This window comes from Papio anubis, chromosome 8 (genome assembly GCF_008728515.1).
Source record: "Papio anubis isolate 15944 chromosome 8, Panubis1.0, whole genome shotgun sequence".
Classification (NCBI taxonomy): domain Eukaryota; kingdom Metazoa; phylum Chordata; class Mammalia; order Primates; family Cercopithecidae; genus Papio; species Papio anubis.
Genome location: NC_044983.1, coordinates 20,654,961 through 20,679,409, shown reverse-complemented (window position 1 = coordinate 20,679,409; position 24,449 = coordinate 20,654,961). Strand labels below are relative to the sequence as shown.

The window sequence follows — 24,449 nt, the reverse complement described above, 5'->3', positions numbered from 1 at the left end:
GTCCTCCAAGGGATTCCAGCTGAAAGGACATCGTGGCACAGGGGCTTGGCCATACAGCATACAGCTGGGGCTGACCAGGGAACACGCTGGGTGGGCTACCTGATTTGGGGGCTGCAGCACAGTGGAGAACGCTCCAGGTCTGTAGCTGAAGGTGCTTCTAGGTAACTCTTCAGAGTGGTCCCAGCTTCTTCTGAAGAAAGGGAAGGACATCTCTTCAGCTTCCTTTTAGGGAGACTGAGGCAGAAGCAAGTACACAGCCCTCTCGCCCTGCCCTTGTCCCTGCTGTGGGGTCTGCTCTGCCTCTGACTGCCCTGCCCTTACTCTGGAAGCAAGGCTAAACTGTGGAAGTGTGTGAGCTCCAAGCTTAAATTCTAGCTCCATTGTTTAGTGGATGTGTGACCTTTGAACAAGTTACTGATCCCTCAAAGCCTCAGGCTCAGAACCTGTAATATAGAAATGATTTGGTGAGAGAACATGTGTGAGGTGCCCGGGAGAAGGCCTCACACATATATTTGCTCCAGGTGTGGCCTGACCCTCTCCTGCGGGCCATTTTGCTAAATCCTGCACGTGTGTTTGGTCTGGCCCCATGACTGTGGCTATGTGCATCTGTTCAGCTTTGAAGAAGCTGGTCTTTCTGGGTGCTGTGGCTGAGTGATCGTACACCCACGGGCAAGGAAAGCCAGAGGCAGCCCTGCCCTGCAGCTCTGGGCAAGTTATTTCTGCTCGCTGGGCCTAGTTCCATGAGGGTGCTGGATTCAGTGACTCCATCTGTGAGACTACCCCAGCCACTGCAGTACAGCATGGTCACATCTGCCTTAGCTCCCCTCCAGGGCCCCATTCCTGGCTGGCTTACATGGAACGTTCCAGTCTCTGTTTGAAAGTTTCCACCGAGAGGAACCGCTGCATCCGGCTTATCAAATAATGCAATGTCTGACCAAGGGTTGGGATTTGTTGGCTGTAATTATGACTCCATTCTGATTTTGGTAATAATAAAAGGGACGGTGAGAATGGAATGTGTCATTCCTAACCTAAGGAAGCTGTAATCATAATTAAGCCTGTATATTACTAATGTTGTGCAGACTTGCTATGTGCAAAACATGATGCATGATATATACATGATCACACTGAACCCTCTGGGCATCACCACTTAAAAGATGGGGACACAGAGGCTCAGATTGAGTGAGGTGCCCACAGTCACATGGCTAGTGGCAGTGCACAGGCTTAAACCCAGAACTCAGTGTCCACATCTTGAGCCCTTTGCCTCTGAACCTTATCAGCGTTGCCCAGAGCCACAGGCCAGTTTCAGCCATGCTAATGAGATGAGTCCCTCCCTGCAAGGGAATAAGAAACTCAAGGATTTAACTCTGAGAGCAAAGATCCTGATTCCCACGGTGGTGCTGACCCCGCCAGGGCTCCAGCAGCCCGGCGGGGCCTGTGGTTTGTACAGAGGAAAGGAATGTCATCCTTATCCCTCCAAGGGGCTCCTCTCTCTGTGCTATCAGGCAGGAACTTGGGTACTTCCATATCCCCTGTTTTCTCTCAGGTTTCAAAGAGGACAGCCCCAGGTCCAAGTTCCCCTCAACAGTTCTGTCCATGGCTGCCCTGGCCGCCCCTGTCTCACCCGCTCCCTGTCTCACAAGACCGGTGGGATCTTTGGGGCAAGAGTTCCTGCTACTGACCACAAACGCATCACAGGTGTTCCTGACCAGGAGCGGGTGCCAGGTCCACTCCTGCCCTCCCATCCCCTTTGGCCCTGTAGGGAAGAGAGTCTATGGGGGTGGTGGAGACCCAGAGATGGGACAGAGCCCAGAGGGATAGGAAAGTCAGACCCCACTGCCGGCTGCTGCTCCGAGGCTGTGCCAGCTGTGGCCACGAGGGGGCGCCCATCCCATGGGGGCTCATGGGCCGCGCCTCTCCGCAGCCCTCGGCCCCTCCCCACTATGCTCACCCACTGGAAGATGCTGCCAGGCCGGGCCTGTGGGCAGGTCTTTGCTGGGCTCCTAGATGCCTGGGGTCTGCAGAGGAGGTACACGAGGAAACCATTGAAGGTGGGAGGAGACAGGCCAGAACTGGGGCTGAGGGTGCCTGGGTGATCATTTAGGGTTTCAGCACCACCCCCTTGCTCCTGGGTGGATGGTGGGGACAGAGTGGTTGGTGCTCAGGGACACTGAACGTGGGCGTTGCCCCCAGAACTTTACAACGTTTACTAAATCTTCAAAGCAACTCCGGTAGGTAATGATCTCATCTTATAGATGAGGAAAGGGAGGCCCAGAGAAATCCCGGCCAAGGAGTGGCAAGGCGCCCATTCCCGGTACAAGCTGAGGCTGTTAACTACCACCTACCGGGGGATTTGAAGTGCTCTGGAAATGAGTTATAAAAACCTCTCAAGTTGAACGGAGCCAACTGGAGAGCCCCAAAGCCAGGCGGGGCTGCAGGTCCCAGCCGCAGGGAGGGACGGACACAGGTGCAGAGCTATGGCAGGCAGGTGGGCCCGCATCCACTCACCTCTGGGTGGCTCCTCGAAGGTCCAGTCCAGCTGCAGGTCTGCAGGAGCAAAAGGGACCAGGTCATGGGACGGGGCAGAAAGCGAGGGCAGGGTGCCCTGGGAGGTAACCACAGCCGCTCCCAACATCCCTAGAGCAGGGGGCTGAGGGCTGAGTCAGGGCCTGAAGAATGTCCCAAGGGAGGGAAGGAATTAGGAGGGCAGCTCTCTGGAGGGCTTGAAATGCCTCTGGCAGGCTTAGGGCCTAAGCGAGCCAAGAGGGCAGCCGCCTTGCCCAAGCCCTCCTGCTCCTCCCTCCCCGTTCCCACACACACCCTCTCCCGACCTTTGTGGACTTGCCCTCGCCACTCAGGCTGGGGAAACTCGACTTGCACCCTCTTCCAAACGCTTTCCTTCCCCATTTGCCCAGACCCACTCCTAGCTCCTCAAGGTGCCTGGGAATTTCTTCCTGGGAAGAGCTACTGACCCACTGCTCCCTATGGCGCGCGCGCGCGCGCACACACACACACACACACACGCACACACACACACGCTACAACGGCACCTGCCTAAACGCCAGCCACATCACCCCTCACTGGACCCCACATCCTCCTCCGACTCCTCGATTTGTCTGCTTCCCCCATAGCAAACTGTAATCAGTGAGCATAAAGACCTCCACCATCTCCAATCCCCTTACTCCCCGTCTCCCTAAACAGGCTTCTGCTCACCACGGCGCATCTACCCACTCTTATCAAGGATGCTGGTGACCTCCACGTTGCCAAATCTGACGGTCAATTCTGTCTTCATCTTACTCAACCCATCAGCTGCATTTGTCACCACCAGTCACATTCTCCTTTTGGAATTCCCTTTCCACTTGGCCCCAGGGAGATCTCTCGGTTTTCCTCCTACCTCCCTGGCTCTACCTTCTCAGTTGCCTTATTGGTTCCGCCTCATTTCTCAAACTTCTAAGCATCCAGGTGCGTGGGGGCTCAGTCCTGGGTCTGTTTGTCTCTCTATCTCCCTAGGTGATCTTGTCTAGACTTATGGATTGTTGTTTCCAGAGATGGGATCATGCTATGTTGCCCAAGGTGGACTTGAATTCCTGGGCTCCCAAATAGCTGAGACCATAGCTGTGTGCCACCGCACCCAGCTAGTCTTAAGGCTTTTAAAACACCATCTATTCCCATGATTCACAATCTTGGCTGCACACTAGAATTACTGGGGAAACTTTAAATCAAAATGTCTCTTTTTTTTTCAAAATGTCTCTTTTTTTTTTTGAGACTGAGTCGCCCATGCTGGAGTGCTGTGGGGTGATCTCAGCTCACTGCAACCTCTGCCTTCAAGCAATTATCCTGCCTTAGACTCCGGAGTGGCTAGGATTACAAGTGCACACCACCACTCCCAGCTAATTTTGGTATTTTTGATAGAGACAGGGTTTCACCATGTTGGCCAGGCTGGTCCCAAAATCTCTTTTGAGTGAGTCCCAGGTATTTCCATCTGCAGTTTTAGACCTTGTCCCATGAACTAGACTTGGATATTCATCTGCTCACTCAATCTCTTCACTCAGAGGGAACACGTGTCTAAAACTGAACACCTCTTTTCTTTTTTTCTTTTTTTTGAGACAGAGTCTTGCTCTATCGCCCAGGCTGGAGTGAAGTGGCATGGTCTCAGCTCACTGCAACCTCCGCCTCCCAGGTTCAAGCAATTCTCCTGCCTCAGCTTCCTGAGTAGCTGGGATTACAGGTGCATGCCGCCACACCTGGCTAATTTTTTGTGTTTTTTTTAGTAGAGACAGGGTTTCACTGTGTTGCTCAGGCTGGTCTCGAACTCCTGAGCTCAGGCAATCCACCCACCTCAGCCTCCCAAAGTGCTAGGATTACAGGCGTGAGCCACCGTGCCCAGTCTGTGAATGCCTCTTAAACCTGCTCCTCCTATAGTCTTTCCTGTTTTGACAAATGGCAACTCCCATCTTCAACTTGCTGAGGTTTAAACCATCCTTGACTGTCTCTTCCATGCCACGTCCAATCCATCAGCAAATTCCAGTGACTGCAATGTATTCATAGTCTCACCCTGTCCCACCAGGGCCACTGCTACCACCCTGGTCTAACACACGATTACCTCTCACCTAGATTAAAGCAAAGTTGTAAAGGCGGCTTTTTCTCCCTAGCCCTTACCAGGCAAGGGAACTGGTCACCCTGCTTCCACCACTCCTTCCCCACCCCTCAGCCAGGCACAACCTTTTCAGCCATTACCTGTCAAAGCATGGCACTCTTCCGTTCAGTGGCTCCTCCTCATTTGCACCGTAAAAGCTGAAGTCCTTGTAAAGGCCCACGAGGCCCCACATGCCCTGACCCCACCACCTCTCTGACTCCATCTCCCACCACATGCTCCTCGCTCCAGGCCAGGTTCTCCTTGCCAGTCCAGAACATGCTTCTACCTCTGGGTCTTCGGAGCCCCCTTTGCTGGAATCCTCCCCCCAGCTCTGCCAGGCCGACTCCTTCACTCCCTCCGTGGTCTGATCAAACGCCACTTACAAGTGCCTTCCTGGCCCCTCCTGGGTGAAGCAGCAGCCTCCCTGCTTGGGGCACTCCCCTGGTCTGGCTTTATTTTTCCCTAGCCCTTTCCACCATCTGCCATGTCAAAGGTGTGTGACTTCCTTTGATCTTTGGCACCTACAGTAGTGCTCAGCACATGGTCCATGCTCAATAGATGGTCAAGGACTCGCTGAATGGATGGGTGACCTCAGAGCCAGCTCCTAGGCACCCCCGGGGTTGGCTGCATTTTGAGTTGTGGAAGAAAACAATGCTTCCAGTAAGGGAATGACCACTAACAGTGGCATTCCAGCCTGGCAGGGAAATCAGAGAGGGACTTTAGGAAAGGAATGGTTTCTCAGTCCCCTCAGAGGACACTGGGGGACAGTGGCTGGTCAATGTCCTTCTGGGGATGCTCTAGAGACCACTGCTGGCTCCGAGGACAGGGAGGGGATAGCCTATTTTCAGGACTACTCATTAGAGCCTCAGGGGAGGTGGAGAAGAACCTGTTGAGCAGCTAAGTCCCCTTTTCTTTCCCTGTCTCTCCAAGCCCCAGGGGCCAGAATCCACTTTGGCAGGGCAAGGACCCTGGAAGGGTATCTTACCTGGCATTTTCCGGTGAATCTGCTGGAACATTCTCCGGTACCAGTCTCTGGGGCTGTCAACACTCTAGGATCAGAAAATGCAAAGTCAGTTGTCCCTGCTTATTCACCCTCCCAATAGCAAGCCACCCAAAAGGACTCCCTAGTGAGTCCTTTCTCTGGCTACCCCTGAACCCCCGATAGGTGAGCTGGGGAATACTTCTCTTGTGATCTCTTTAATAACAATAGCTTCATGTAACACATCCTATATAAGTAAGATACATGGCAAGAAGTCCATCGAAGTGTATGCAATAATGATGTTATGAGATTTGGGCAATTTACAGTTTTTCTCTTTGCTTTTCTTTATGTCTAGTGTTTCTACAAAGAACATTTTTCTTTTGGGGGGAGACAGGGTCTCACTGTGTCACACAGGCTGGAGTGAAGTGACATGATCATAGCTCACTGCAGCCTCCAATTCCTAGGCTCAAACAATCGTCCTGCCTCAGCCTCCTGAGTAGCTGGAACTACAGGTGTGCACCATCTTGCCTAACTAATTTTATTTTATTTTTTTAGAGACAGGGTCTCACTATGTTGCCCAGGCTGGTCTGGAACTTTTGGTTTCAAGTGATCCTCCTGCCTTGACCTCCCAAAGTGCTGGAATTACAGGCGTGAGTCACTGCACCTGGGCCAAAATTGATAGTAATAATGTAGGAGTGAGATGCGTGTTCTGCATCACCTGCTTCATTCAAGCCTCAAAACAGCCCTGGGAGGCAGGAAGGGTATGTTACCATCTCCAATTTCCAGATGAGAAAATGGAGCTGGCCGCTGGGCGCGGTGGCTCACGCTTGTAATCCCAGCACTTTGGGAGGCTGTGACGGGCGGATCACAAGGTCAGAAGATTGAGACCATCCTGGCTAACACGGTGAAACCCCGTCTCTACTAAAAATACAAAAAATTAGCCGGGCGTGGTGGTGTGCGCCTGTAGTCCCAGCTACTTGGGAGGCTGAGGCAGGAGAATGGTGTGAACCTGGGAGGCGGAGCTTGCAGTGAGCCGAGATTGCACCACTGCACTCCAGCCTGGGCAACAGAGCAAGACTCCGTCTCAGAAAAAAAAGAAAGAAAGAAAATGGAGCTGAGTCAAGACATGAAAGTGGATGGAAAAGGGCAGGGTATCCCCAGTCCTAACTGGACCCCCGGATCCTTCCACTCTTGCCACAGTGAGAGATCTTCTCAGACAAGACTCATTCATTCGGCCAGTCAGTCATTCATTCAGCAACCATTTCATGAGTGTGGTGACAGGCCCTGGGGATATGAAACTAAGAGAGGGTGCCCCGCAGCCTCAGCCCTTACAGCAGGGGTTCTCTACCTTTGAGACACTGGTGGGAGTTCTAGATCTGTACCCTGCACAAACCACTTGAGCAACTCAGGCACACAAGGGTGTCCGTAGCTTCATGAGGTTTACGGCCCCTGAACCCCACCACGGTTGAACCCCTGCTTAGTCTGGGATGGTTTGGGTGTGGCCTTTATTGCCCCACCCCCACTTTAATGCACACAAGTCGAGCTTCCTGTAGATCCCTGGGCCCCATCTTTCTGTGGCCCCCAGCCCTGGACTCACGGATCTCGGGGCAATAGGCATTCCGCTCTCATCCACGGGCCCGATTCCCTCGTACTTGACCCAGCGCTTGTCCCGACGCTTGCTGTCCTTGGTCCACGTGGCTGACCAGTTCTGGGCATGCTGGGAGGCAGGGATCTTTGTGCTTGCAGAGGGCTTGCTCCCAGGGCCTGGCCAGGTCTGATAACATGTGGGGTCTGTCGGGTGCGTGCAGGAGAGCATTAGTGAAAGGCAGTGGTCTCCACCTGAACCTGTGTGTCCCTTAGCTCCTCAGAGCATGGATCTCTGTGGGTTCAAAGTTTCAACATCGCCTAGTTTGTTTGAGTGGATGACTCAGTTTGTTTGTTTAAGTGAATTTAAATGGATTTTGAGAATGCTGTGCCTGGCCCTACCCCCATCCTTCTTTCCTGGGACTATCCTAAGTGCTTTCAGAATAAGGTCTGGAAATGATTACTTGTAGAGAATGCAGGGGACATCCCAGCTGGGGTGTGGCAGTAAAGATGCTGGGCTTGGAGGGGACAGACTTGAATTCAGACCCCAGCTCTGCCACCTACTGGCTGCCAAGGCCTGGGGCACATGAGTCACCCTCGCAGTGTCTCAGTTTCCACTTCTGTAAAACAAGGCTCATCGTGACAAGGATTCAGTGACTAACTAGTGTGTGTGACTGTACCCAGCACAGTGCCTGACCCACAGTCGAGAGGCTCTCAGTGAAGGTCAGAAACCCATTCCCTAGACATGGTTGTGACTGAGTCCTCAACTTACCCATAACTGTTAGCCTCTAAGTAGCTAGGGCAGCAGTATAAAGGCTTTAAGACCAGATGGACAAGGGTGTGAATTGCAGCTCAGCCTCGGTGGCTGAACGTCTCTGTGGGCGGGATTCCTTACTGGGATGCTATCAGTCATCATCACCCCTACTTTGTCAGGATATCAAGGGGTTAAATGAGGTGAGCCTTGTAAAGGGTTTTTACAGTGGCCAGCATGCTCTGGGTGTTCCATAATTTTGTGGGTGTTTTTTGTTTGTTTGTTTGTTTGTTTGTTTTTTGAGACTGAGTTTTGCTCTTGTTGCCCAGGCTGGAATTCAGTGGCATGATCCTAGCTCACTGCAACCTCCACCTCCCAGGTTCAAGCGATTCTACTGCCTCAACTTCCCAAATAGCTGGGATTTCAGGCGCCCACCACCACACCCAGCTAATTTTTGTATTTTTAAGTAGAGACGGGGTTCCACCATGTTGGCCAGGCTGGTCTTGAACTCCTGACCTCAGGTGATCCACCCACCTCGGCCTCCCAGTGTGTGTGTGTTTTAAGTGACAAAGTCTTGCTGTGTCACCCAGACTGACAGAGACAGGGTCTTGCTATGTTGCCCAGGCTGGATTCTTGTTTGTTAAATGAATAAATTCCTTTACACAGCACCTGTCTCATGGGAATGCTGCATAAAAGATGTCACTTTAGGAGAGACATATTCAGGGCTGGCCTGCACCCAGGAGTTCCCAGGACCTCTGGACCGGGACCTAGAGCTGCCTCTCTAAACTCCTGCTGGGCAGCCTGTTGGGCCTGAATGGGACAGTCTCCACCCCTTCCCAAGCCAACAGATACCCACATCACCTCCACCCTTCCATCCCCAGTCCCTGCAGGAGGTCCCCCGGCACCCAGGGCTCCTGCACACTTCCTTTCCCTGGCACCGGGCTGGAGGGCAGGGGAGGGGATGCGTCAGCCTGCTCTCCCCAGGCGGATGATGTCTCTTGCAGAGTCAGCAGGCTCCGCAGGGAGAGGCTCGCAGTGAGCCCAGAGGCCTCTGAGGAACCTCCTCATGGCCTCAAGAACCCCATCTCCCGCTGCTGCCCCTCTCGCTCCACACAAGGCAGTGCCAGATGGCAGGGCCCTGACCCTCCATCTCCGGCATGAGGCTCCTGAGCAGACCTACCCGGGTGCCGGGAAGCATCTTGTCTTGGTGTGTAGCAGCCATTGCACACAGTCCTGGGCGCGGGGTCGTGGAACTGGAAATTAAGGGTGTTGGAGCCACCATTCCGGATCACGGGCACCTGCGGGGAGGGGCCAGGAGCGGCAGCTCAGGGCCCGGCAGGGTGGGAGGGAGGGATGGCTACTAGGCACAGCCCATACCCCTCGGTGATGGTCCCAGGCCCACCTGACGATTTTGTGGGAAACCAGCGAGGCCCCCCAGAACTCTCTTCAGCCCTCCCTCCATCCCTTTCATCCTCTTGCCCCCACCTGACTAGCTAGCGTCCCAACCAACTCTGGACCCCCAAGACACCCTCCTTCCTACTGACTCACTCACCCGTGTCCCCCGGGAGGAAGACCCTATGTGGGACTGGAGGTGGCCAGGGATGAAGTCGTCCAGGCTGAGCCCAGCAGGGAGGCTTCGGGGTGGGCCCTGCATGCTTGGGTTAAGGTTGGAGGACTCAGGGCGAGCCAGCTGCTCCTCTGCGTGTCCTCTGTGGGGAAGGAGGAAGGAAGGGAAAGCCCTGCTAGGCCGGGCTGCCCATGCCCTCTTGGCTCGACCCTGGGATAGGGGAGGAGGGGCCGGCTGTGGGAGGGGGTCAGGATCAGCTGGGTGCGAGCTCAAGGACCCAGGAAACAGGCCACGCCAGGCACCCGCCTGCAGGCTGCCCGTGCCTGCCGGCTCCCAGAGGCACAATGGGCCACTTGTTAGGCCTAGGGCAGGAGCTCTGGGTGGGAGTGGGGGAGGGGGAGCTTGGGTGAGGAGGAGGGGAGGGGCTGGCCAGGAGCCCGTGGGGCTCTCCCTGCACGGGTGCAGCCGGCTTCCCCACTCCCCCGGAGGGAAGGCGCAGGGGAACTGGGGCAGCTGGCAGAGCGGGGGCCTGGGCCAGGACTTTGTTTCAGTTCCCTCTGCCTCCCCCAGGCCCTGTGTGGGCATCTCTTGCCTGCAGGCACAAGGGATTACTCAGCCACCCGCCCACTGCCCTCTAGGAAGCAGCCAGCAGGGCCTTAAGCCCGACAGGGCCACGGGGAGCATCGGGGGCATTTCCAGGCAGGAAGACCCACTCTTGCGAGGTCACAGGGAGCATCGGGCCCTTCTTTGGCCTCCTTCACAGAATGAGGACTCAGAGGGCTCTGGGTGGGTGTAGAGAGAAGCGGTGGGTGCGGGCAAAGCTGGACCTGCTCATGCCCACGGAGAGGTGGTGTTGAGTGCTCTGGGGTGTTGTGCATGTGGCCACGTGTGCACGCACACACACGCGCACCCTGGCTCCACTTTCTCCCGCCACTCCAGGCTGTTTTGAGAGTGGAGGGTCTTCCCTGGCAGCACCATGCCTGCCCGCAGCCAGCTTCTTCCGCCTCATGCCAAGGCTGGGGAAGGGGAAGGGAGCCCCAGGCACCCAGGGAATGGAGGAGCAAGAGGGGAGCCCAGAAGGGTGGGTGCAAGAGGACAAAAAGGGGCTCCCAGTTTGGGGTGTCCAAGCGCGCTTTTTGACCCAGAGCACTGTGCTATGGTGTCCATCCCTCCTCATCTTGGCTGCGGGACTGGACCAGAAACAGCCAAGCTCTGCCACTGCCCAGGACTGGATGGAATCAGATTTGCCTGTGCCTGTGGGGCCCTTGGGGGCTCTCAGGGAGGGCTGCAAACGCATCGGGAGGAGCTGTGTGTGTATGTGTATGTGTGTGTTGGAATCTGGGTGCAGAGCTGTGAATATGACTTCTGGAGGGGCCACTGGGCAGACCACATGAGCTGCATGGGGGTTGTGGGTACAGAGGGGTGTCAGCTGAACAGTGGTGGGAGGTGCAGTCATATGAGCAGTGTAAGACTTGGGGGGCCCGGAGGGGATGAAGGTAGAATAAGGCTGGGATGACTCATCCCCTGGACCCAGCTCCTGCCCAGGGCTGGCGAGGGTGCAGCCAAGGCTGGGGGCAGCTCCCTGTCTCTGGTTTGAGTTTGTGGGGACTTCTGACATTCGAGTTGCTGCGACACAGCTCTTCTGTGCCCATGCCTGACTGCGGGAAGTGGAGGGCTGAGGCTGGAGGAGGAGCAGCTCCTCAGCTGGGTCCAATTAGGACTCCCACCAAAGCAAAACATGCAGACACACCCCAGTCCCCACACTCCACCTCCCCTTGCGGGGGGAAGTTGAGGCAGGGTGGGGTGGAACCTCAGGAGGCCTGGAGCCGGCTGGCTCCTCGCAGCGCCCCTCCCTGCCCAGCTGACTGCTTCGGGCCAAGTTGCCGGTCAGCAGCGGCTGCCTGGGCCATCAGCTGACAGCGCCTTCCTTCCCTGACCTCCCCGCCCACCTCGTGCTCAGTGAGAACTGCTCTCTTGGAGGATGGGCAGGGGAGGAGGTCCCCCACGACCTGTAGTCAGAGGTTGCTGACCCTTGGTGCCCCCATCTGCCCCTTCTCAACCCTGCTCCCTGTGACACCCCCCTGGAACCTCCAGGGAAGGGTGGTCCGAGTTCTTCTCTTGGCAGCCTGGTCAGGAGACTTAGAGAGGACTTCCAAGGAAGAGGGCAGCATCTGGGGACTGGTCCCCCATGTAGCAGAGAGCGGAGGGGTCCTCCCAGAATTCAGGCCGCCCCTCCACGCAGGCAGCCAGCCCCGGGAGCCGGCGGGGTCCCGGGATCGGGAGAGGGGAGGCAGCTCTGCTGGGGCAGACACCGGCTTTCCTGCTCTGAACACTGCCCTGGTCTTGGGGGCCTGGCCCTAAGCGCTTATCCAGGTATTTCTCAGCCACAAGGCCACGTGTACAAGGACAGGTTTCTTGAATTTCGCTTTTTCTGGTATGAGGGCTGATGGGGGGTACTTCCCACCTCTTCCCAGAGTTTGGGACTCGGACCCCGGGGAGGAACTCGGTGAGGTCCCCTGGGGTTGGGCATGGGTCCCTCCCGCGGCCTCGCCTACTCCCCGCCCCTCCTTCCCCGGACCTACCTTCCCCGGCGAGCAGGTGGCTGGGCCCGAGGCTGTCCGGGAGCGCAGGAGCATCCCTGCCCGGCTGCTGCCTGGCGCGGGCGCTCGGGGAAGAAGGGCAGGGAGAAGCGCGGGCCGTCGCGGCCCTCGTGACCGGGTCAGGACGGGCCAGGCCAGGCTGGGCGCCCGACGAGGAAGAGGGAGGCCGAGGGGGCGCGCGCTGGAGGCAGGACCGTGAGAGTCGCGCGGCGGGGCGGGCGGAGTTTGGGTCTCGGATCTGGACTGCGGGCCTGGGCTGGGCCGGAGAGGAGGGGCGTGCGAGTGCCCTCCGTCCGTCGGGGCGCGCGCGGGGACACTGGTCCCCTGCAGAGGAGGCCGGGCCGGCGGGAGGCGGCGCCGGGAGGGGCCGCCGAGGGTCCCCGGGGAGCTCTCTCTGGTTTCCCAGCTGCCATCCCGGCCCCTACCGCGGGGCTGGCGTCTGGGAGGGGTCGGGCGGCCCGACGCGGGCCACTCAGAGTTTCCAGCGACATTTCCAGAGTGTGGGAAGCGAGCGGCCGCGCGGCGGAGCCAGGACAGGGGGCAGGAGTGGTGAACCGGGCGGAGCCCGGACAAGGGGGCAGGAGTGGTGAACTGGGCAGGCCGGGGGAGGCGGACAGGCCGGGAGCGAGATGAGGGCGCCCCGCGGGCAGAGTGGCAGAGTTGACCAGGGGAAGGCCCCGCCGCCCGTCGGCGCTGGGGGAGAGGGTGTGCCTGCGGCCGCGCGCGGCCGGGCGTGTGCAAACAAACAGGCGCGCGTGCACTGCAAACGTGGGGACGCTCACACACGTGCAAGCACAGGGAGGAAATCAGCCCAAGGGAGCGGCCCCCCTGGGCGTGCCGCGCCCCTAGAGAGGATAAGGGTGGGGTCCCTTTTTCGGGGATGGGATTAGGAGGGTCTTGGTGTTCCCGGACATTGTGTTTGTTTTGATCTGCCTGCTTTTCCGCTGTTCTCGCTGCTCCGAGCTGAGTCCCTAGAGCCCCGGCCCTCTTGCTCCGCATCCACTCTGGCCATCCCCTCTCCCTGTCTCTGCCCCAAGCCTCTGTGTGGCACAGGGCCTGCTTCAGAAAGTGGGAATGCCTAAGGAGCATTGACCGGCCTGGAAACACTCTGGAATCCTTTCTAGCCCTTGGGTTGGCTCAGGGATCCCCAAGCCCCAAACCAACCAACCAGCAAATAGTTGCTGATCAGCTTTAGATAGGAGCTGGGCGTGATCAATGCTAAATTATGAAAACTAATGTCATCTCCTGCATTCCTACTGGGTGTCAGACTGGTGCCAGAGGCCACCAAGAGCTTTGGAGTGTTTTCCAAACTCACCGCTCAACTCAAAGGTTGGAAGGAAAGAGAGTGGAGAAAAGACTAAGCGATTTTCAGTCCCTACCACCATTACTGCTTTAGTCTTATCTTCTCCCTCCTTCAGGTAAAGGAGCTCTCCCCAGTTGCCTTGAAAGGACATCACACGTGAAAGCTGGAGGAGATGTTTGGGTTGAGAAGCTTCAGATAGGCCTGCTGGCCTCTTGCACCTGCGGGGCTGCCATGTAGACACAGACAGCCGCACCAGCAGCAGTGGGACCATTGGGGGACACATCATAGGGAAGCAAGTCCAAGGCTTCCCAGGAAACATTTTTACATGATTCCAGGGGTTCTGAGTCTGCCAATCCTGGGGCATCTATGTAAAGGCAACTGTTGCACTGAGCGGGAGCTGAACAAGATGACCTTCAAGACTCCTTCCAAGAACCTGCCTCTCCAGGAAGGTGGAGAGATGGGGATCGCGGGGGCACTGCTGTGGAGGACAGCTGAGCAGGGGAGGAACCCTGGGACACTTCTTGAGGGAGGCAGCAGTGCACTGCCCCTCCCCTGAAGCTTAGATACCTGCTTACCCACCCCAGGTAGCCTCTTCCCTCCCTCAGGGGTAAAATAGGTGCTCATTTTCTTAGACACGCATTTTTCCCACCTGTCAGGGTCCTTGGGACTAAGAAGGACCACATCACTTTCACTTTCTTCCTTCTTCTCCCAAGATGGTGAAGCTGAAGCTCTTCCGACTCCAGGAATCCTGGCCATACCCCCTCACCAGCAGCAAGCTTCTCTTATTCTCTAGGGCTCTGACCTGGACTCCAAGATAAATATTTAGTGTAGAGGGTGCAGCTGAGCTGACAAAATTCCCCACTTCCTGTTTCTCACAAAGGGAGGTGGCAGCCATGGGCAAGGAGCTGGGGACTGGCCACCAGTTTCATCTCTATGGGAATCGGGAGTTGAGTAAACAGCTTTGTAGGAGGAGGCGGGGTAGGTCTACGGGAGACCTGAGCTTTCTTCCTGAGCCGCTTTGATTTCTGCCTGTCTGCTTAGGCCTGGGCTCTGCCAGGTTTATCACCTCTCTCAGGTCAGAATCCACCGTGTTCCGTGGTGCCCATCTGGCCTCACAGCCGAGAGGATGGGAGACAGAGGGCCACAGAGCAGGGAAAACATAAGGAAATTTGACTGATTCCTCCCTTTCTGCCCTTATCTAAAGAGAATAATTCGTTCTCTTTGAAAAGTAGATTAAGGGGGGAAAGGTAGCAAGGTTTGGAGATTGAGCCAGGAACCAGGTGTCAGATTTCCCGACGCCTCCCTCTAGCTCAGCTTCCCTTGCTACCTCCACAGCTGGCATGGTTAGGGAGAGGCTAAGGCTGGGAAGATGGTCCTAGATAAGGCGGCTGGCCAGCTGGCTGTCAACAACAGAACAGATTCCTTTCCTTTCCAAATCCCACTGCACTCTCCCCTTTGCAAGCACGACTCCCCTGTCTAAGAGGGACCTCCCTCCCTGTGAGTCACCGCTTCCCCACCTCTGGCACTGCCCTTTGTCGGGGGCTGCCTCTGCCTTCTCAGAGCCACCTGAGCCACAGTAAACAGAGTTATGTAACTGCCCTGTTTTCCCAGCTACCTGATCCCAGGCACCAGTATCCCCAGCTCAAGCCCTTGAGGCTGCACCTTTTGTTCTGTGGGTAGTCCCCAACATCACCATCAACAGGGGTCTGTCCACATCCCCTGCCCCCCATCCCCCGCCTGCAGGGGAGGATGAGCCAGGGGACTACCAGTAAATGTGGCTCTTCACAGGGAAGGGGAGAAGGTGGTGGAATGCGGGTCACTCTGAAAAGCAACCTCTGTCACCAAGGATGACAGATGAGGGGAAAGAGCACTGAAGTGAAGGCGGGGTGAGCGGGGTGGGCAGAGCACCCAGTTTTAGTTCTCAAGTGGGAAGAGGGAAGCCAGGGGTCCCAGAAGACATGAACCCGGACTCAGTTCTTGAGGAGCACCTTGCTCTGGTGCTTGGAATCGGCAATTCAGATGAGTCACCCTCTGAGATCTACCCTGGACAGTTAGGCGGCCCTAGCTCTGTGCCTCGGTACTCCCATGGAGCTACAGGGCATCTGCTCTTCCTTTCTTCTCCTCCCCAGGGATGAACTTCAGGTGCTTTGAGTAGATTTTTTTGGGGGTTTTGCTCTCAGAATTCTGAGTGTTTTCTTCCTTCCTCTAAGCTGAGCAGTTAGACCAGAAGGGGTTAGCACAGAAAGCACTGCCCGTTTCCAGCAGTTTGGACTTCTCTAGAAGGCCACAGTGACACAATGGTGAGGAATTGAAACCAAGTCACATGGACACACCAGCAAGAATCTGGACTATGTTTCATCCCCTGGGCTCCATTCCTTTCTCCTGGGTCCTCTCTTGATTCCTGCTCCTGCAAATGTTGCCAGCCAAGTTCTACTGATGGCCCTTTCCATGCCAACCACTCATGGGAACAGGAGCAGGCAGAAGAAGAGAGTGCAAATGACCCATTTTGGGGCTTCAAAGGGCCTTCTATGCTGACAATGGCATGACCTGGCTCATCTGGAATTCAAGATTTCTGGTAGACTCACTGTATATAGAGTGAGGGATCTGGGGGGCGGGAAATGCCCAGTACAGGTCAAGTATGGTGGGTGTTGGAGCCTGGCAGCCAGGTTAGGTGCATGGAGCCCCATAGGAATAGAGAATGAGGCTCTCAGGCTTGCCTGGCACAGACCTTTCCATAGCACATGCATGATGTAATAGGCATCTATTCTGGGTTCTCAGGGCCAGTCTCCCAAAGGCTGCGGGAGAACTCAGCCGTTTGCCCAATTTATCCCTCCTGTCCTCAAGGAAGTTTTGATGCTGACATCACATCCACGGCTGTTCTCTCTTCCTCTTTTCATGGATGAGAAAATAAGCACAATGCACAGATGGGGTGTCTTTGAGAAGAACTGAGCTGGGTGAACCTCTCTTAGTTCTCGGGAAAGATGAAACAAACAAGTGGCTGTCAGCTCCAGAAAGTCGATTTTATAAGGGAAGGATAAATAAGTGATGACCTCAGAGGGAAAACCTAGCCAAGTCAACTCAGCCACAAAGGAGGGCACAGACCCAGGAGCTGGGAAATTAGGTCTGCATCAGCCTTCTTTCCCAGCTCAGGTAGACTGCGATGGGTAGGATAAGAGGGCTGATCTGCTGGCCCAGTGGATACCATAAGGTACGGCTCTGGCCTCCAAACAAAGAATAACTTTGTCTTCCCACCTCCTTGAATTCTATGATTAACCTTCTCCTTAACAGCATCAACATTAAAAAGTCTGCTTCATTTACCATTAGATTATTCATCCACTGTATCAAAATTACATTTTCTTTCTAAAGCCTGAAAGCTGTAATTAAAAAAAAAAAAAAAAAAAGGCAAGACCATGCAATTACATGCAGCAGGCAACAAAGTGAGGAGCAGATCTAGATGGAACAACAGGTTAATATGAATTTGCACTGAAGTCCTTCATTTCCAGGCTATTTAAAATCTTTCCACAATTCCAGAAATATGGGCAAATCTTACCTAATTTTACTGAAGGTTTAGCTAAGGTGTAGGGACATTGCTACATCAGGATGCCATTGGGATAACAAAGAATGCAATGCATACTCATCTTATTGGAAATTAGAAACCTGGGCCTGTGGCCGGGAGCGGTGGCTCAAGCCTGTAATCCCAGCACTTTGGGAGGCCAAGACAGGCAGATCACAAGGTCAGGAGATCGAGACCATCCTGGCTAACCCGGTGAAACCCCATCTCTACTAAAAAAAAAAAAAATACAAAAAACTAGCCGGGTGAGGTGGCGGGCGCCTATAGTCCCAGCTATTCGGGAGGCTGAGGCAGGGGAATGGCGTTAACCCGAAAGGCGGAGCTTGCAGTGAGCTGAGATCTGGCCACTGCACTCCAGTTTGGGCGACAGAGCGAGACTCCGTCTCAAAAAAAAAAAGAAACCTGGGCCTGTTTTCTGGCCTGTAAACTGCACTGTGGCCCTTAACGTGGCTGTATTTAGTGTAAAAGTCATCTCACTGGGGCCTGGCAGTGCTGGATTTAGCCCTTCTACCTGTACTGCCATAACCTGTAGAGTCCCGTCACTGACACACTTTACTCTCCAGGGCCCCGGCTTTCTGTATCCCCAATTCCCCACTTGCGCAGGGGAGCTTGTTTTTCCTTGTGAATCCACAGCACCTCATATTTCTACTTTTCAGAGGAATGAAAAGGCTAGTCTGACACTTCCCGTTCTTGGTAGGCCAGCTCCACGTTCAAATCCTCTTTGGCTGCCTTGACTTCTCCAAGATGGAATTCACCATGTCTATTATTAGGATCACATGCACGGTCATTAAATTACAAGAATACAAAACTGTTTTTATCCTTGGTAAAGAATGTATGTTTTCTGGGATGTCTTTATTCCTTTTCTTCAAGTAGCAGACTCTATTGGAGAAGCTGCAGAGGGTGCTGGGACTTGAGCAAGAAGGAGGCCAGGGTTGGGGAGTGGATTCTGAGTTGGGAGACACAGAAACACGTTGTGGCCACCATAGCTGCTTTAAAACGAAAGGGCTGGAGAGAGGAAAGAAAGAGGTCCTTTTTATTGCAATGGGATTCCCTCCCTTGGGAGGAGAATTCCTTGGCATCGTCAGAGACCAGATATCAAAAGCCAGGCTTTCTCCTGGCCTCTGGAATTGTTAAATGAGTAAAGGCCAAATATAAGTACCTCCACCAGAAAATACAGGAAATAAAGACACAGGGAGCCAATACAGTTTTCATTTAATTTTAAGGGTGTTTTCTTCTTTTTTAAAAATCTTAAGATGACCTCTAATTTATAGTCAAAAGTCCTAACCAATTAATTTCTTGTTCACAAAAAAGACATTAGATGATTTCGGCCAATAAGCAACATTTCCCCCACTTTCTTCAACATAACTGAAAGCAAGAAAAAGTAGGCAATCTCTAAGCACAAGCAAATAATCCATCATTCAGAAGAACCTTGAAAAAAACATCACACCACCAGTTAGTCTGACATCTGACCACCTCACCATTTAGGAAGGAATACTGGGACCCCTTCTTGGAAAATGTCTGCTGACAGATCTATTGGAAAAAAACAGCGATTGGGGTCACCATGCACCAAGAAAAGAAAAGTTAGGGATTTACAATGTCATCCTCAAAAGTTCTGTGACAAAAACACATCTTTATTGCCCCAGATCAAGATCTATGATAGGCCTGCTCCTCATTACATGCATTTCATGTTAAGAGTATTTGGAGACATCTACCTCAAGGGAATGAAGGAATGTGGGCAAGAACTTACTGGAAGGCAGTGTGCTGGGCCCTACTTTAGAGCCGCTCAGAGGGACAGTCCACCTCCATGGCCTCGCTTCTTGATCTGAAGCCACCTAGACTTGTCATGAGGGCATAGAAGAGGAGATGAGGCATAACCCTGTCTCAGACAAAGGTGTTATTTAGCAGGTCTTGCCAAGGTGGCAGGGGTGTGAGGCCAGGGCCTCCTGGGAGGGAATATACTCTCCAGTATCATCTTTACCTTTGTGACTGCATAGATGAAGTCAGCTAACACTGACCCCATTCACTCTGGCTGGCTAGATATAGGCAGGTCAGGTCCCAAGCCCCAATGTAATATAGGCTCCCTTTTTCACACTCTGTCAATGGCACAAAGCCCTATTGTTAATACAGTTCTCTACTCACACTCAAGATAAGAGTAAACAACACTGTCCTTCCACTACACAACTTTCTTCCTCTACACACATCTGCTCTTTCTGACAGCCTTCCTCCGGGCATCTCATCACAGCAATACTGAAAGGGACTGTGGGAAGCCAGTTTTGGGCCCTGTCCTCCAGATAACCCGACCCTCCTCAATCCACTGTTGGGCCTTCCTATGCTGTCCTTTACTCACCTTCTAGCAGATCTCAGAAAAGATGTGGACCGGGTGCCAGACAAGGTGGAAGCCATGGTTATAACCACAGACAATTTAGGAAATTGGAGCCCATACCCACAGATGGGCCCTGGGTTCACCCTCCCTCTGACATCTTTTCTGCCTGGGCAAGGAAAGCTGAGTAATGCTTTAGGAGAAACTTGGGTTCCACTGTTACTATAACAACTAGAATAAATATTGGGGATTCTAGAATGGTACCTCAACAAATCTTTATGGCTTAGGAAATAATTTTCAATGCAGAGATCAGAGAGAAAAACCCGATAATTAGTAAAAATAAAAATTATGCATCAACCAATCTAGGGCAAGTTCTTCCTAAACCAATTTAACTGACTGGTCACCCAGATTGGTCAGGATGAAAATTCTTTTTCTTTTGAGATGGAGTCTTGCTCTGTCTACCAGGCTGGAGTGCAACAGCGTGATCTCAGCTCACTGCAACCTCCAACTCCCTGGTTCAAGCGATTCTCCTGCCTCAGCCTCCCAAGTAGCTGGGATTACAGGCACGCGCCACCACACCCAGCTAATTTTTATATTTTTAGTAGAGACAGGGTTTCACCATGTTGGCCAGGATGGTCTCAATCTCCTGATGTCGTGATCCACTGGCCTCACCCTCCCGAAGTGCTGGGATTACAGGCGTGAGCCACCGTGCCCAGCTTGGATGAAAATTCTTTTTTTTTTTTTTTTTTGGAGGAGCTTCGCACCATTGCCCAAAAGGCTAAAAAGGCCCCAAAGTTATCCAGTTTTTAAAAATCTTACCCTTGCTCCTTAATGACATTCAACAATAGTCTATTGACAAAACAAATAAGGGTTTCTCTCTTCCTATTTTGAACAATGTCAGTCAGGAAATCATCCCTAAGTTATCAGGACAGCAAAGAAAGCTAAACTTAAGGTGGCAAATCTTTGCTATTGATAGAAACTTGCCTCACTGAATTGTTCACAGAAGAACCAAAAAAGGCAATGAAAGACATGAAAAATACTGATGTTGCTGGAGAGGCTGAGTCTTTTACTCCTAGGCAAGGAGCAGTATCAAGCTCATCGGAGTGTGATAAGCAATTCTTACCTTGCCAATCAATATCCAGTCACAAAAGACCAGCAAGCAGCAATGTCTCTACTTGTAACCAAAGTGTCACTTTGAGATTTTAAGGAAAACGGAGGCTGTTTTTGTTTTAGCATTCTATTAAAGACACACACACGCACACACCCCCTTGGCTTATTGTTTTGCTTTTGCTCTAAACATTCAGAACACAGAAATCAAAAAGGGATATATGTTTTGAACTTACATTAGATGAGTTTTCAAATTTTTAAAAGAAATAATCATCTGATCGATTTAAATGTCCTGTGATATGTATGTCACCAAAAGTGAGAAAATGGCTCCATGTGAAGCATCATTTTCAAAATGGTATTTCAGAAAAGTTGACAAAAGAGTCCTGACATGCCTGGGAAATTGTTTTTGTTTTTCTAAATGGGAGAAGTGGCAGAAAAAGAAGGTCCCTGTGGGCCTTCCACAAGGAAGGTCCTGTGACCGAGAACACAATAAAACTGTTTATAGCATCTTTACGCACACACAGGGGGAAATCAATGAAACAGAAGAGACTTTGAAAACACCAATACTACAGAGCTTTAACAGCAGTTAAAATGTCTGTTTAATCATGGCCCTAGGCAGGAAAAGTAGCCTGAGAGCAAACCCAGGGAAGGGGTCCAGCCACCTTGGAAGCTGTTGTTTACATTAAAACAGCTACACAACGGAAGGGATAACTTTACCTTTAGAATTCAACAGACTTTTCAAATCTAGCCTCCTCTTAAGAGTTAGTGCTGCTCTAAAACTCACTCAGGTTTTTTTGAACCAGGATCACATAACCTCTCTACTCTGGCTGATTCCTCGACAGCTCAGAGGGAACCAGTGAAGTACTGTATATAATTTTGTGATGCTTCTGTCAAGGAAACTTGCTTTATCATTCTGCTTTTTGAGACAATAGTGAAGCCATTCCTAAATAATCATCCCTAACAAACTATTATTTTTTGCTTATAAGGATTTACAGTAACTATTTCTACTACTGCCTGCTGATGGAGGCCTGTAAGAGTGGTTTCTCCCTGTGGATTGTATATGTGTAACAACAGCCTTAATGAAAAGGAGAAAGGGATAAGGTACTAGCAACTCTGCAATCTGTCATGTGGAATGACTTTCATCAGTGAAATTTCCAAAGACAGGATCTTTTCTAATCCTAGGATTGGAAGAGAAAGGAACATAAGGATATCTAGGTGCTTAATACCCGATTTAGGTTCAATGACAATCAGGAAAAGACAGTTACTAGAGACTTTTTCTCCCTTCTTTCACAGGTTTTACTCACAACCCATTCAGAGATCCTTTATCTCCTTCCTATCTTTTTATTAACGGAGCAATCCATGCAGGCAGATTCCAATCCCTAAGAGTGCTTTGCTTTCTGCCATAAACAAATCAGGAACTGTTAGAAAAAAGGTATAGGAAAACAGAGATAGATGGGCTAAGTCTTCATTCTTCTAATGAAAAGTATGGTTTTTTTGGGGAAAAAAAAAACACCAAAATTATGTTGTTCTTTGTTTTTCTGGTTTCCTGGAAACTCCCAATATGACGTATTACTGTCTGAAATACTTGCTTTAGTGCTAGACTGCCACATCACAAATAACACTAAGGAATGCCATACATGTGCATGTTCCATGCTCTGATGTAATGTTCTCAGGCATGTACATTCACTGCAGAGCTGACCAATGAGTATTATGACACGGCTCCTGAGATGAGGCTGGCCAAAATGGGAGCCTAAGTTGCCCCAAAATTTTCTTCACTAGTTGGTTGTGACTTGAAAATCAAACTAAGGGAAAATAATTCACAAACTACATCTGAACACTTGTTTTTTGCATTTCAAAATATGCTAATGGAGGCTGAAATACCATTCAACCTAAAGAGTAACTGATACAGAAGACAGGAAATCCTCACTTATCCAATGTCCTTTAGCAAGACCTTCAATTCACAAGGAGACCATTGAACTCTTGTCAGTTTCTACTACCCCAGCTGGTTTCAGTAATACTGACAGGGAACAACAGAAGGACGATGGGAAGGCAGATGCGAGAGCTGATGCCAACAGCCTAGAAGGGCGTATATACATCCTGCTGTAGAAGGTGCTGTTGAGGGCATTTATCAAATATTTAGAAAGTGACTTCTTTTACAGAAGTCACCTGGGGTTCAAAAATGAAAGCAAAAGAATCTGGCAACTGTGAAAGCTTTCTGAAAATATTTCTCCTCCAAAGTTCTAAGGAAATTTAAACCATTCATGCCCATGGTCAGATGAACAAATTTTAAGTAACTCTAAGAACATCCCTTGTTATTTTTTATTTTGTTTTACTAGAACATATTTAAAGGAACTGAGAGTCCAGAGAAAGTAGGTTATTATGGAAAACATTTCCCTTTGCCCTTAAAATCACTGGGTTTGGGTTATTCACTTTGAAGTTCTACTATGATCCAGTTTCCCATAAGAAGAGAAGCAGTTTTAGCCATTGAAATCTAAGAGGACTTTCTTCAATGGCACCCAGCAGAAAGGAAAAAAATCTTCTTGCATTTGAAAAGTTATTAGTCTTACAGGAAAGACAAGACATTAACTTCCAAAAAACAATAATGAAGACTGACTAGTTCAAGTCAGAAACCCAGCAGGTTTCCAAGGCCCTTTTATTAGGGGAAGTTCCCCTTTATAGCACAAGACTTCACAAATATGTTGACAACAATCAGATTCATTTTTTAAAATTATGGAGAAAAAAGGGAAAAACAAAACAGATGCACTTTTTATATATATTGAACATAAATTAAAAGAATTTATAAAACAGTCACCTTTTTATAGAATAAATGCAGACTGAATTATAAATGCACCTCCAGGTTGAAATTGTTTGAGTTGCTTTTCATTTTCCAATAATAAATAAATAAAATTTGTTCTTGAGTTTCAGATCCACCTGAGCCACGGCAGGACTCGAAGTCATTACTGGGCTTTCTTTCCTTGGTCGCTCCTGTGTGCAGCATGTGAGTGTGCTGAGGTTACAGATTTCATTGGCCCATCCGCGTGTATGCTATCTTTTCGGGGTGGCATTCGTTCATTAATTCGGTCCAGACCTCGTGCTTCTTCAAAACTCCGGATCTTGTGCTGAAGCGAGAACCCTCTGATGGCTACAGAAAAACAGGAAGCAGGTGGAGAGAGCTCAATTAGGCAGCAAAGCAACAAGCTTAAAAAAAGTTTCTTAGCACACAGCAACCTCCTAGAGAAACACACAGAAAGGTGGCTATGAAGCACATGTCTGGTGAAAGTCATGGGCAATGTTTGCCTGAATCGGTCTTGTCTGAAGCTACTGCTTCCTTAAAGCCCAAAGGGCAGCTGAAATTGTGGAAGAAATTTTCATAAAAGCTCTATATGCATAATCATGGTAGACATATACCTAACAAAAAGCTAACAAGTACTTACTGGGCCCCAATACATTTAAGAAAGAGTGTCTTATGCACTACAAACATACGCAATGCTAGAACAAAGGCAACCCTAGAATAACTGAACAAGTTGAACCCAGGTAGTTGCTTTTAGCACAAAGACCACATAGACCACACCAAAAACAGGTAACAAAAGAGCTAATCTTTTTGTTTAGGACAGCTTTTTATCTTGCACAACCAGGAGCTGTACATAAGTTAAAAACTTAAAAATAGCTTCTAGCTATTTTCTTTCTGATTCAACTTTTGTATCACCAAAGAAAGGCATTCCCATTTTGAACCATCTTACCTAATAAAACAATTACATGTATAATACAAGTTTATCAATTCCAATGGTTTTCACAGAAACAAAGTTAATTTAACTTGCCTACCTTAGGGCAACCTCAGAAATGAACTAAATTCCAGTCTACTTCTGCCTCTGCTCTTGAAATCTTTTAGAATCGTTGAAGAGGCTGACCTATTTGGCTCTCTTTAGAATCAAATGGATGTCTCTTGTACATGGGAGGGATACAGAAGTAAACCACTTGACCTCTCATGACCAGCTGCTTAAGCTTCTGCCATTGTATTAAAGCTGATAGAGCCC

General features: G+C 51.3%; 2 protein-coding genes across 18 annotated transcripts in view; both read right to left on the bottom strand.

The window, feature by feature from the left end:
• The window catches only part of SORBS3 (sorbin and SH3 domain containing 3), a 31,019-nt gene extending 11,235 nt beyond the window's left edge, over window positions 1-19,784 (bottom strand). For 2 of the 8 annotated variants that reach the window (XM_003902523.5, XM_009212681.4), the window contains exons 1-8: window positions 12,097-12,813; window positions 9,500-9,656; window positions 9,128-9,245; window positions 7,210-7,403; window positions 5,619-5,682; window positions 2,506-2,544; window positions 1,949-2,015; window positions 100-190 (exon numbers count right to left, since the gene is read on the bottom strand). In XM_003902523.5, coding sequence (XP_003902572.2) covers window positions 100-190; window positions 1,949-2,015; window positions 2,506-2,544; window positions 5,619-5,682; window positions 7,210-7,403; window positions 9,128-9,245; window positions 9,500-9,601 — 675 coding nt within the window. In that variant the 5' untranslated portion in view covers window positions 9,602-9,656; window positions 12,097-12,813. Of the gene's footprint in view, window positions 1-99; window positions 191-1,948; window positions 2,016-2,505; window positions 2,545-5,618; window positions 5,683-7,209; window positions 7,404-9,127; window positions 9,246-9,499; window positions 9,657-12,096; window positions 12,814-14,066; window positions 14,220-18,735 lie in introns of those variants that run through there. The other 6 variants (XM_009212677.4, XM_009212679.4, XM_009212678.4 and 3 more) reach the window with 6 other exon arrangements.
• A 3,245-nt stretch (window positions 19,785-23,029) lies between these two features.
• The window catches only part of PPP3CC (protein phosphatase 3 catalytic subunit gamma), a 101,682-nt gene continuing 100,262 nt past the window's right edge, over window positions 23,030-24,449 (bottom strand). For 8 of the 10 annotated variants that reach the window (XM_003902520.4, XM_009212675.3, XM_003902519.4 and 5 more), the window contains one exon: window positions 23,030-23,557. In XM_003902520.4, the coding sequence (XP_003902569.1) occupies window positions 23,373-23,557 (185 nt within the window). In that variant the 3' untranslated portion in view covers window positions 23,030-23,372. Of the gene's footprint in view, window positions 23,558-24,237; window positions 24,438-24,449 lie in introns of all 10 variants that reach the window. The other 2 variants (XR_002523726.2, XR_002523727.2) reach the window with 1 other exon arrangement.